Here is a 14,023-nt window from a genome sequence, read left to right on the forward strand (position 1 = left end):
TTCCTTCCCCTTATGTCATCCTAGTGATGTTCCCTCTCCACACACTCCAACTGCCGCCCCCCACCCCGCCGTTCTCCTCTCCTCCCCTTTTTGGACTTATATACACAGCTTACTAGGTATCCTTCTATTTTATAGAGTAATAATAAGAGTCAGGGACCTCTCCAAATTATTGAGGAGTAGTGATGTCATTTTGAGAACTGAGATGCATCTGATTCATGCTATCGCGTGCTATGCATCTGAGAGCGGGACAAAATGAACAAGGATGACAGAAGAAGAATTGATGCCTTTGAACTGTGGTGTTAGAGGAAAGTGCGGGACATCCTGTGGATTGACAAGAGAACAAACAAATATGTCTTGGCAAAATGGCCAGAGTGCTCCTTGGAGGCAAATATGATAAAGCTTTGCCTCACATATTTTGAGCATGTTGCTAGAAGGGCCAATTCCTTGGAAAGGGACATTATGCTTGGAAAAGCAGAGGTCAGCTAAGGAGAGGATGACCATCAACCAGCTTGATCGACACATTGTCTACAGCAACCGGCTCTAGTGTGTTAGGAAGTGTGAGGCTGGCACAGGATAGGACAGGGTTCAGATCTGTTGTTCATAGGGTCACTATAGGTTTTACTCATCTCAACAGCACCTAACAACAACAATAAGAAGCTATCCTTCTGTTTTTATAATAGTGGCCTTATGCAGTATTTGTCTTTATGAGACTGACCTATTTCACTCAGTTTAATGCTCTCTAGACTCTCCCATGTTATATAGTATTTTACAAAATTGGTTCTCCTTAGTGCTGCATAGTATTTCATTATGTAAATGTACCATAATTTCTCAATCCATTCATTTGTTGATGGACATTTGGGTTGTTTCAATTTTCTTGCTATTGTGAATAAAATGGCTGTGAACATCACTGTATAAATCTCTGTTTGTGTCTCAGTTCTAATTTCCTTGGAGTATATTCATAGCAGTAAAAATAGCTGGGTCATATAGGATTTCTATGTTCAGAGGTTTGTTTGTGTTTTTTTTTTAAGGAAATGCCAAACTGCCTTCCAGAGTGGTTGTACCACTTTATAATCCCAACAACAGTGTATGGGCGTTCCTATCTCTCCACATCATCTCCAACATTTATTGCTCTCTGCCCTGCTAAACTTTGCCACTGTAATTGGGGTGAGATGGTAGCTTGTTGTGGTTATGATTTGTATCTTTCCTATTGCCAATGATTTTGAGCATTTCTGTAAGTGTCTGTTGACCATCCAAATGGTCTTCCTCTGTGAAAGATCTTTGCATATTTTTTTACCAGCCCATCTTGTAATTGAGTTATCATTGATTTTTTTTTGTGGAGGTCCTGCAGTATTTTATAAATTAGTTATGAGACCCTTGTCTGAGATGGCCTTGCCAAATGTTTCTTCCCAGTCAGTAGGTTTTCTTTTTACCCTGTTGGGAAAAGTTTTTGAAGCATACAGGCATTTAATTTTTAGAAGATCCTATTCATCGAAGCTAGCCTCTTCAGGTTGTGCATATCTGGCTATAGTTGCTAACTTATTTATATCATAGCCTAGGCCTTGTAAACTTGACCCCATTTTTGTCTCTTATAATCTTTATGGTTTTGGGTGTTACCCATAGGCCTCTGTTGCACCTTGAGTTGACTTTTGTGTATGGTGTGAGATGTGGCTCCTGTTTCACACCTTCCTGCAGGTAGATGTTCAGTCTTGCCAGCACCATTTGTTAAAAAGGTTGTTGTTTCCCTATTTGATAGGATTAAATAGGATCCTGCCTGGATCAGGCGCACCGTAGTCTCCAGCCTGACATCGTTGCTCTTCAGTACTCTTGAGAGGCCCCTCACTGCTGACTTTCCCAGTTCAATTTGTCTCCTGATTTCCTGGCTGCTGTTACCAAGAGTGTTGACTGTGGAGCCAAGTAAACTAAAACAGTTAACTATCTCAATCTCTTCACCATCCATACTGATGCTGCCAATTGCCCCAGTGTTGAGAATCTTTGTTTTCTTGATGTTGAACTTCAATCCATATTGAAGGCTGCCATCCTTGACCTTTTGCAGCCTTCAGGTCCTCCTCAGTTTCAGCAAGCAGGGTTGTGTCATCTGCATAACGCAGGTTGTTAGGATAAAGAATTTGTTAAAAAAATAATTTGTTCAGGTTTTTTTTTTTAAAAAAAACAAACAAACAAGTGCACACTGTCCACTAGAGGGCACTGTTAAGTTAATGGTAGAAGTCTCCCTTTTCCTGCAGGTGACCTATTTTCAGTTTCCCACCAAAGTGCCTCATGCATAGTCCTTCTTGGTCCTTATCTCCAGCCCGCCTGCTACCTGTGCTGTTCCTGGCCCGCCCCACTAGGCCCAGGTCAGTGCTGGGATCTCCTTGCCCCAGAGAAGTCCCTTTCCTCTCTTACAGCCAGCTGGGGCACCCCTGAAAGCTCCCCACCCCCCAAGTGTGTCCCCATTCTAGCACCTCCTACTATAGCTACACTCACACCTGAGCCTTACTCAGGTGTTTCCTGGTCCTGCAGAGGTGGGGATCCTGGTCCCCTAGTCCCTAAAGTAGCCCCCCACCCAGCATAGTGGCAGTAGTGACAGAGCCTTGTCCATACTCCTTGTCAGGGGGACAATGCTCCTCCAACAACTGGGGTCTGTGTCCTTGGAAAAATGGGCCAGCTTCTGGCCCAGGCCATCTGGCCTCTATCTGTGTATGAGGTCTCTGGCTTTCTCATACCCACAAGCCTTACTGCCTCCCAAGGGTCCCACCCCAACAAGATGTTCCCATTGCTCCAGACTCACCCCTTCCAGTCCTGCTGGTACCTGGCAGCTCTCTCACACTGCTTGTTTTCATTCTGCAGTGGCCTCAAGTCCCTCTGCTCTTGGTTGGAGACCCCTTCCCTGTCTCCCATTCTGTCCCTTCCAACAGGACTCCACTCCCTTGGGGACCCTTCTTGGCTTTGTGGTGGGGCACCCCCTTCCTCCCCAGGACTGCATTCTCTGCAAGTGCTTGTCAGAGCACAGGAGGAAGGGGAAGAGACCCCTCTCTAAACCCCCCAGATGCCCCATGTCCCTTCTCTATGGAGAGCTGGATATGTCCCTGTTATGGTCCTCTGGACTAGTTCTCTGCTTCCTGTTGAGTATTCAAGAGGGTATTTTAGAAACACAGGAGCTGGATCCCCACCATGAAATGGACTGACTGTGCGGGAGCCCATGTGCAGGTCATCGTCAGTAAAGGGATGTGTGTGTGTGTGTGTGTGAGAGAGAGAGAGAGAGAGAGAGAGAGAGAGAGAGGGAGGGAGAATATGAATATACATGGGGGGCATACAGGCAGGATCACAACTGTGAATTTACAGATGAGGAAACAGAGCCACAGAGCGGAGAATTGAATGCTGTAGCCATAGATTGACCCTCACGCTCAGGTTTAGAGAGGAGTACGGACCCCGGAGGACTTCCAGTGGGCCACATACAGAATATAGTTGGTGATTGTACACACAGAATATGGGAGATCAGGGTTCATCCAGATTCCAAGAATCTGAGAAAATGCTAAGGGTTCCCTTCACTGAGGGTAGAGAGCCTTGAACCCACCTCCAATTTGCATCTCCCAAAGTAAGCTACTTGACAATCACTTTGAAGTCTGCTTTATAGCAAGCTATAGAAACTCAGGTGAGATGATGGTTAATGTCATGTGTCAACTTGGTTAGGCTACGGGTCTCAGTACTACACAATTAAACCCCATTTGTGATCTAATATTTGAGGACATTTTTTGGGGGAGAGGATGGCTTCCATTATGTATAGATATTCTCTTGATCTTCTATTTGCCATCATCTGACCTGTGGTTCATGGGACATGAGCCAGCAGTCTGCCATCTGACCTGCAGATTTTGGGATTTGCCATCTTCTTTAATGGGGAGAGCCAGCAGCGTGCTGTCTAAATGCTACTGATAGGTCCATCATCCCTAAATCACACGAATCAGGAGAAACCTCCTGCCTGACATCTGACCTGTGAATTTGGGACTTACCAGCCTCCACAACTGCTTGAACTACTGTTTATAAATGAATCTATCTTGGTTTTACTGGTTTTGCTTCTTGAGAAAACCCATAGAAGATCATATGATTATCCTATTTGAAATACTAGGAATGAGAATTTGAAGAACATTGTACTTAGTATAAAAAAAATACTTCACAATCTTTTTGCTCCCATCAAGATCCATCTAATGGCAGCAATGTTCATTCCATATTCTCTTCTCAATCCAGTTTATAAGCTTATACTCTTTACATCCCTGGCTGATCCTGTGGTGTATGAAGTATCAACAGTGTACAGAGATGCTGTTTGGAGTTTTTGGCAGGTCCCTATCAGTGAATTACAGGACAGACCATTAGAGTTCTGGAGCAAAGCCTGCAGATGATTACATTCCCTTTGAGAAACAGCTTTTGGCTTGCTACCAGGACTTATAAGAGATTAAATACTTACTTATGAGCCACCAAGTCATGATGGGTCTTGAAATGCCCATCATAAACTAAGTTTATGTCTAACCCTCAGAGTCAGAAGGTCAAATGTGGACAGCAGCATTCCAATGTTACATGGAAGTGGTGTATATAAGATTTGGTTCATGTGGGACCTGGAGGCACAGATTATATGAAGTCATCCAAATGCCCAGCCTCCACTCCTGCCACGTTAACGTCCCTTTCCCATCCAGCCTGCACCTATGATGTCATGGGAAGCTTTTATCCTCGGGTAACCAAGGAAAGCTTGTCCTTAGTTGATATGTGGTTTTGTGTGGTATGCTGGAACAGCTTAAAAGTGGAACCATGGTACAACATGGACCCCTTCTGGGACCGACCTGAAGGACAGTGGTGAAAGGAAATCCTCAATTGGCCGAACTCTGGTCAGTGCACATGGTTGTTGATTTGTCAAGAAGTGTGATTGTAAACTTATTTATGGGCTGTGGTCAATGGCTTTTCTGGATGGTCAAGGACTTTGAAGGGACTTGACTGGAAAATTGGTCACGAGGCGGTATGAGGCAGAGGCGGTATGAGGCAGAGGCGCGTGGATAGATCACTCTGATGGGTGAAAGAAGGGGTTTGTGTTTCATGTAAATGTTCACCAAAGAGTAAAGGAGGGGTTTGACAATTAAGTAAATAAAAATTACATATTCTACTTGAACCGGTCATCTTCTTTCCCAGCCACTCCCGGGACTGCCCAATGGGCTTATGAACACAGTGGACATACTGGCTGGCATGGAGGTTATGCACAGGCTCCATATCATGGACTTCCATTCACCAAGGCCAGCTAGGTTGCAAATCACTTCTGAGCACCCAGTCTGCCAGCCACAGAGATCAATTCTGAGTCTCTAGTATAGCATCGTTCTTGAAGCAATTAGCTAGCATTCTGGTGGCAGATTGACTACATCAGGCCAGTTATATTATGGGAATGTCAATGTTTTGTCCTTTCTTGAATAGCTACTTAAACTGGATATGGGTTTTCCCCTCTTTACACACAATGTGTCTTCTAAAATCACCATCTGTGAACTTGACCCACTTCCATGGTCATACACAGTATTGCCTCAGAGCAAGGGATTCATATCATAGCAAATGGAATATGGCAATGGGCCCATGCTTAATGGATTTCACTGGTCTTATCATGTTGCCACCATTCTAAGTCAATTGCCATGGTAGAATGTTCTTCTAAAGACACAATTACAACACCAACTAAGTAATAGTGCTTGCAAAGTTTGGACAACGTTCTCTTGGAGGCTTCACATGCTCTGAGCTAGCATCCAGCATATGGTGTTATCTCTCCCATAGCCAGGATTCAGGGGTGGGCACAGAAGTGGCACCACTTACTATTACCCTTGGTGTCTCACTAGCAACATTTTTGCTTCCTCTATCTGCAAAAGATGAATGGCACTGGGAAAAATCTGCTGTCAGGGACCACTCCAGAGTACTGAGAAGCAATGATGTCAGTCTAGAGAGTAAGGTGCGCTTGATCCAGGCCATAGTCCTCACAATTACTTGCTATACATCAGAGAGCTGGAAAATTACTAAGGATGACAGAAGAAGAATTGATGTCTTTGAGTTTTGGTACTGGAGAAGAGTCTTGAATATACCATGGACCACCAAAAAAAACCAAAACCAAAAACAAAAAACCAAAAACCCAACACACTCAAACCAACAAATAGGTCTGTCTTGGAGAGGGTGAAACCAAGTTTCTCCTTGGAGGCTAGGATTTTGAAGCTGTCTCACATACTTTGGGCACATGGCCAGGAGGGACTGGTCCTTGGAGAAAGACTTCATGCTTGGAAGGGTGGAGGGACAGCATAGGGGAGGAAGGTCCTGGATAAGATAGATTGATACAGTAACTGGGGCAATGGGGGTAGGAGTATCAGAGTCAGTGAGACTGGCTCAGTACAGGTCAGGTTTCAGAACTATTGTACATAGGGTTGCTATGAGTCACAGGTGACTCAATAGCATATAAAAACAATAAACCTTTACTAAGAGTCTATGCTATGAGGGTTTAGAGGCCTTGGTTCCAAACAGAAAAGTACTTTTATCTGGTTAGACAACACTGATTCCACTGAATTAGAAGTTAAGAATGCCATCTGATCACTTTCAGTGTCGTGTCTCTGGATGAATAGACCAGAAAGGAGTATTATATTGTCTGATACAGTTGATTTGGATTACTAAGAGGAAAGCAGACTGAAACGACATAATGAGGATAAAGAAGACTATATCTGGAATTCAGGATCTCTCAGGATTACTGTAACCTGTGATTAAAATAAATGAAAACCCACAGCAACCCGATTACAAAATAACTACTAATGGCCCAGACCCTTGAGAAAAGAAGGTTGGCAGCGAGCCATGACCAGCCAAGCTGTTCACTGTGGGCAGAGGAAACACCAAATTCGAGGTGGAGGAAAGTAGTTGTAAATACCATGACCATAGTCATGACCATGAAGTGGCAACAATGAGGACCGTTATTATGGAAAAAAAAATTCATGTTTTATTACATGTCTATAAATATAGAAAATATTTTTGTTTTCCCCTTCATTTTTCCATTACTTAAAAAAAATATAAGATATACACGGGGCCAGTGCATTTCCAGTGTTGGGCACAAGAATAACTTTACAGTTGTCTCTGTCTAGAGAATATGTGTAGTTAAGGGAGAAATATGCAGGCACCAAGCTGACAAGAGGGGCTGTAATGGCTAATGGTATGTGTCAAATTGGCGAACCTATGAGTCTCTGCATTGCCTTCCCTTTTTGTCATCTGAAGTAAGGAGAATTTTCTTCACGGTGTGGGCTGCATCTCATACATGCGGATAGTCTGGCAAAGCTCTCTCTCGATCCTGTGTCCACCTCTCCTTACGTGACCTTCAGTTCTTGGGACGTAAACCAGCAACTGCTGTCCAGCCTGCAGACTTAGGGGTTTGCTACCCCCCACAGCAACTCAAACAGAAAGTATTCCTTTTGACCTGCAGAATTAGATGGGTTTGTTAGTGTCTGCAACCACATCAATCAGAAGAAACCTCCAGGCTGATGTCTGCCCCATGGGACCTCAAACACTCAACACCTGCTTACTGTTGTTGCTACTGAATTGCTGAGTTGGAACTGAGCCATCGCTGATCCTCCAGTGAGCTTTTGGTGACAGTAAATCATAAGTTGCATGGGAGGAGATTGACTATCTTCCTCCTGTAGAGCAGCTGGTGGATTTGAACCGCATACCTTTGCTATGGTAGCACAACTCTTTATCACTAAGCCACCACTGTCTTGAAATAAATCTTTCTTAGCTTTGCTGGGTCTAGAGGACCCAGCCTAAGACACTAGGTTCTATTTGAGTACATTCATAGAAAAGCAGTACATAAGGATGATATTAGTAAGTTTAAGCACATGAACTCTGGACACATGGACAAAGCCCTCTGTGAGCCGCTGATACTGGCCACTTTCTGGCTGCAGTTTTAAAAAGTAGAATCAGGAAGAGGGGGATAAATCCAACACGACTGGGTCTAAAGGTTCCACGACACTCTCAGTGGCATAAACTGACCCCTTTAGAGTGGACAGGGAGCTCTGTGGCCCAGGGACCACCAAGATCTTAGGATTAAGCTGAAGCTTAGGAGAGATCCCCATCCTGGTCCCATCTGGGGGGCCTCTGGAGACAAGGGAAGGATGGAGATTATAGAGGGCAGAATGACATCTGAAGACATCGCAATCCATATTTCACTAAAGCGATGGAAAGGTAGGGGAGGATTCAGGTTGCTAATCAGGTGACGAGAGTTGTGGTGGTATAATGGTTAAGTGCTTGGCTGCTAGCCACAAGTTGGCTGTTCAAACCCACCAACAGCTCCATGGAAGAGAAAATACAGCAACATGCTACTGTCAAGATTACAGCCTGGAAAACCCAGCCATTCTACTCTGTCCCATCAGCTGGAATAAACTCAGTGGGGACAACAACAATCACATGACTTTAAAATAAGGAATGACCCTGGTTTCCATTCAGGTACTTTGCGGGGAATCACTGCTGTTTCACTAGACCACGCAGGACCCCTTAAGCTCAAGGGAAGGGAGCAGGACAGCTGGAGCTCGACTGAGATGGAGGAGCCAGCAGTTGTGGAAGAGGAAAAACCAAGGCTTCCTGGTTTCCCTTTTGAGAAATTACCCTGGGTTCTACAGGAGGACCCAAAGCCATCACAAGGATTCTTAAACACACTGAAGAATCCTTAAACTCATCACCAGGATCCTGACAGAGCAGGGGCCACAGGCCAAGAAATATGAGCAGCTTCTAGAAGCTGAAATTGCTCAGAGATGGATTCTCCTCTGGAGCCTGCAGAAGAGATGTAGTCCTGACACCCTGATTTGAGCCCTGCGAGGCCCATTTCAGACCCCTGGCCTCGTAAGGGCAAGACAATAAACACTTTTAAAAGTCACTGAGTTTACAATATTGGATCTCTTCTAAGTAGGTAACTAAGTAGCTGTCTTCCAAGTTTCTTGGCATAGTTTAGCAAGCACATTTGGTATTGTATCCATTTGCTTAAACATCTCATGGTATTTCAACAATTCCTGGAAATTTGTTTTTCAACAATGTCTCAATGCAACTTGGATTTCTTTGATACTCTTGATCATATTGTACTTCCTGAAATAGTTGAGTCAACAAAGATTTTTTTGTTATAGTGATAAAAAAAAGTCACTGAGTTTGTGGTCATTTGTTATATCAGCAATAGACAACTCGTACAGAATCTGGAGGGTCAGAAGGTACGTAACCCAGACCTCAGAGCCTGTGGAGTGCCTCTGGGCCTGTCCCTGTGTGGAGTGGGAGTGGGAGTGGGGGCGGTGGCCATGACTCAGCTTCCAGGGTCACCTTGGTGGAGAGAGCCCTAGGTGGTGAGTGGGAGGAGCCTGTGGTATTGGCTGTGCCATTCTGTGTGGCATCTAAGACCTTTCCAGGCCCTACCCACACCTTCCATGCACCAACCAGCTGACCCAGCTCTCCCTGGCCCTGGGCTGAAGGAAGAGGAGGGAGAGAAAGAGGAGGATGGAACGCAGCTTTAGCCCCAGCGAGCTGAGAAGGGTGCTCAGTCAGACATGCCTGGGGGCTCTGCCTGTGACAAGGGGCTGACATCCCTGTCACACCCTCTCCCTCCCTCCCTCCCTGCACTCTTGATGAACTGTAATCCATCGTTAGTTTTCTTGGGTGCTGCCTCACTGGCACCCCCCAGAGGGTGCTCTTGCCCTCACTGGACAGAGATAGAGTATGTCTTGGACAGGGCTGGACAGAGGCCTGTGAGAAGCCATCTAACTGGTGCTGATCGGATCATACGCCCCAAGTGTGCGGTGCCCATGGATGATCAAACCATACCAGGAAAAGCTAACCAACCTTGATGAGTGAAAACAAGGAGTGGGCGGGATCCCGCAGCCCGGTGGTGCTGAGGTCAAGGATGCTCTGGATGCTCCAGACTTCATCACTGGACAGATGCCCCTTGATGGCCAGGATGGCGCTCAGGTGGTCTTTGCTGGCAAAGAGAGCACCTGTCAGTCCAGGCCAATCACCAACACCCCTGTTCCCACCTCGTCCCAGCTTCCTATGGCCGCAGACCACGCAGGCAGCTCCCTGTCCACCGCAGTCCAAGTGTCATTGACCCTCTGGTCTCTAGAGCTCATCAAGTCCCAGCCTCTCCTGGGTCTCTGCACTGGCTGCTCCTCCTGGAACACTATTTCCCATGGTCTTGAGGAGAAACCCTTCTCATCTGAAGGTCTCAGCTAAGACGCCAGCTCTCCTAAGAAGCCTTCCTATCGTCTAAAGCTGCACTCCTGTTACTAAGCACATGGCGATAACCCTTCTATGTTCTGCAGCTGCAACTTTGCTCTTATCTGATGACCTTTCTAACTGCTTGCTCTCAAGCGACTGTGAGCTAGCTATATGAGGGAGAAGTGAGACCAAGCTTTCTTGTGTCTCACTGCATCTGAGATTCTGCAACAGAGCACAACACCCAGCAAGGTCTCACTAAATAACTACTGTCGGGTAGGTGCGCAGATGGATATATGAACAGGTGAGTGAGTGGATGAATTGATGGATGAATGGGTGGGCAGGTAGATGGGTGGGCTGACAAATGGATGGCTAGGTGGACAGATGGATAAACAGCAGATGAAAGGGTGAGTAGGTGGATGGATGGGTAGGTGGATGGCTGAATGAGTAGGTGGATGGATGAGTGAGTGGACGCATGGATAGATGAATGGATGGGTAGGTGGATGGATGAGTGAGTGGGTGAATGGACAGATGAATGGGTGAGTAGATGGATGGATGGATGAACAGGAGAATGGTTAGCTGAACAGGTGGGTAAATGGATGGATGGATGAGGGGATTGATGGTTAGTTGAATGGGTGGTAAATGGATGGATGGATGAGTGGGTGGACGCATGGACAGATGAATGGATGGGTAGGTGGATGGCTGAATGAGTGGGTGGATGGACAGATGAATGGGAGAATGGTTAACTGAATGGGTGGACAGATGGATGGATGAGTGGGTGGATGGACAGATGAATGGATGGGCAGGTGAGCAGATGTTACTAGGTGATAGATAGGTGCTTGAATGTGTAGTGGGTGGGTTAATGCATTGGTGTGTAGGTAAGTGGATGGGTAGGTAGATTGGTGGGTGACCTGGTTGGGTGACTGCACCAGTGGGTGGATGGGATGAAGCTGAGAGAGGTTTAGCGGGGTCAGTTCAACTCAGAGCCTATCTAAACCTTCCCTACAATGACAAGAAGGCCCAGCCTTAGGAGGAAAAATGAAAAGATCTATAATATGAGGACAGGAAGTACTGGCCTCACACGGTTGAGGTGATGATGGAGTGAACAAATCCCTGACGGCAGCATCATCAGAGCCAGTATCTGAACTCCCTGAGCCCTGAAGTCCACTGCTTCTGCCCCTCCAGGCGAATGACCACAAATGTGGCATCTATCAGGACCCCGCTGGCTGCTTAGGCCTAACCGTGCTCCCCTCCTCACCTGAAGTCAGGGAACAAGGTCGCATAAGCGGCCACCTCAATCTTGATGGCGCTGGGGTCTTGCAGGCGGATGATCTCAGCCAGCTTGGGGAGGGCAGGGTCCAGCCAGGTTGCCTTGGAGCCCTGTGGACACAGGTCTTGTTGTGGGGATGCTGCCCCTCCCCCAGGGGCTGTCCTGGAGCCTGCGTGGGTGGGAGGGTGGGCGGGGCGAGCGGGCAGCTTACTTTCTCAGCACAGAAGCTCTGAATGTGGTCGGCATTGTTGAGGACGCGTTGTGCCAGGAGCTGCTGCTGCTCTGGGGTCTTGAGGACCAGGCGTCGCTTGCTCAGTTGGACGATGTACTCCTTCACCAGGTGAAGGTGCACGACCCCCACGAGCTCCTGGGGGTCAGACACGGTGGTGTGAGCCAGTGCAGATGGGGAGCTCACTACCTCCAGCCTTGGCGCCTCAAAACCCAAGATGAGAGTCCAGGGAGAGGGGTGCCAGAGCGCGCGTGTGTGTGCGCGCGCATGCTGGTGCATGATCAAGTGTGTGATAGGTACCACTGTTCACTCAGCCACCATCCCAGCCCCTACATGGGCATGTGTGTGTGTGGGTGTGATGGTGTGGGTGTCAAGCTACCCCTCGCTGCCTATCCCTCACCTCCCGGAGACAGCCTTGCAGTCCTGTGAACTCAGGCAGGCTCTCGGCTACCATGGCGAGGATTTCCTCCAGGATCTCTTCTGAGGCCTCCCATTGCGTCTGTGTGAATCTCTCGAACAGAGGCTGAGAGAGGGAGAGAGAGAGAAGGGTTGCGTTGCTGGCCTGCTGAGGTAGGGCGTCACCCACAGACACATACATCCCCACACTTGGGGTGGGGCGGCCAGAGGGACCTGAGTGACAAGAGGACTCCCAGGGGACCTAGGGGCTCCAGTCCCTGTTCCTGGACAGGAAACGGAGGTGGTCTCTCTACCCTTTTCCAAAGTTCCCACTTGGAGTTGGCACAGGAGTTGGGAGAGCCCTCGGGTTATCTGGATGAGTATTTCCTTACATAAAAAGAGTCAGTTCCTGAGTTCAGAAACTCACACTTAAGAGTGACCTTTATTAAAATTCAGAATGGTTCTCAGTAATGCATGCTTTATTGACTTTGGAACATTCATGAAAACATTCTGTGACTTTGTCAATCTTAAGACAAACTGTTTTAAGAGCAGTTTCTTTAATGCCCTTTTAGAATACTGTATCTGGTGAAACAGTCTGTAAGGAGTTGTGCTAACCCCAAAGTGGGTTTTCTCTGGTGGTTCGAATCCACCAGCTGCACTGAGGGAGGAAAAATGGGTGGTCCCCTCCCGTGTGATTTATGGCTTCCAAAAGCCCACTGGAGGGTCAGCTCTGAGTCTGACAGCAGCGAATCTGAGTTTGACGGTATTTTAAATGCCTATTCACACATGCCTCCTCCCTCCAGCATAGAACCATATGTTGTTATGTGCCACTGAGCTGCTTGTGACTCATAGCGACCCTATGTACAATAGCTCTGAACCCTGCTCTATCCTGAGTCAACCTCATTGTCTCTGACACACCTTCCCTCATTACTCCACTTATTGTGTCAATCCATCTCATCCAGGGTCTTTTCCTGTGCTGTCCCTCGACCCTTCCAAGCATGACATCCTTCTCCAAAGACTGGTCCCTCCTGGCTACATGACTAAAGTATGTGAAACAGAACCTCACAATCCTTGCCTATAAGGAGCAGCTTGGTTTCACCCTCTCAAGGACAGACTTGTATGTTCTCTTGGCTTGTTGTTGTTTTTGTTAGGTGCTGTCAAGTACAACTTATAGTGACCCTATGAAAAAAAGATTCGAACCCTGTTCTATCCTGTGCCCTCATGACACTTCCTGATACACAAGGGTCCATGGTAGCAGTCACCATGTCAATCCACCTGGTTGAGGGTCTTCCTCTCTTTGGCTAACCCTCCACCCTTCCCAACATCTTGTCCTTCTCCAAGAAACAGCCCCTCCTAGCAACATACCCAAATTATGTGAAGTGAAGCCTCATCATTCTTACGTCCAAGGAGCACTCTGGCTACACCCTCTCCAAGACACATCTGTTTGTTCTTTTAGCTGTCCATGGGATATTCAGTGCTCTTCTCCAACACCACAGTTCAAAGGCATCATTTTTTTTTTGTCATCCTTATTCATTGTCCAGCTCTCAGATGCATAGCAAGTAAATGGAAAGACCTTGGCCTGAATCAGACTCACTTTAGTCCTCAAATTGACATCACTACTCCTCAATAATTTGGAGAGATCCCTGACTGCAGATTTTCCCAGTGCAATGTGTCTCCTTATTTCCTAACTGCTGGTACCAAGGGTGTTAACTGTGGATCCAAGCAAGATGAAGCTGTTGACAGCTTCAATATCCTCTCCAGCCACCGTGATGCTGCCCATCAGTCCAGGGATAAGAATCATTGCCTTCTTAGACCATAATGCCACAAAATTAGAAATTAATAATAGGATGATAAAGGAGAAAAAACCATATATTTGGAAGCTGAACAACACCTTGCTTGAACAT

At 46.7% G+C, this 14,023-nt stretch overlaps 1 protein-coding gene across 1 annotated transcript in view; it reads right to left on the reverse strand.

Annotated features, from left to right (window-relative positions):
• Positions 1-9,846: 9,846 nt before the first annotated feature.
• LOC102860823 (tumor necrosis factor alpha-induced protein 2-like) overlaps positions 9,847-14,023 on the reverse strand; it is a 20,086-nt gene continuing 15,909 nt past the window's right edge. The window contains exons 8-11 of the mRNA XM_006879088.1: positions 12,124-12,246; positions 11,706-11,861; positions 11,483-11,604; positions 9,847-9,991 (exon numbers count right to left, since the gene is read on the reverse strand). Coding sequence (XP_006879150.1) covers positions 9,847-9,991; positions 11,483-11,604; positions 11,706-11,861; positions 12,124-12,246 — 546 coding nt within the window. The remainder of the gene's footprint in view (positions 9,992-11,482; positions 11,605-11,705; positions 11,862-12,123; positions 12,247-14,023) is intronic.

The sequence above is a fragment of the Elephantulus edwardii genome, unplaced genomic scaffold (genome assembly GCF_000299155.1).
Source record: "Elephantulus edwardii isolate Elephantulus edwardi_28Jun2011 unplaced genomic scaffold, EleEdw1.0 scaffold00002, whole genome shotgun sequence".
Lineage (NCBI taxonomy): Eukaryota > Metazoa > Chordata > Mammalia > Macroscelidea > Macroscelididae > Elephantulus > Elephantulus edwardii.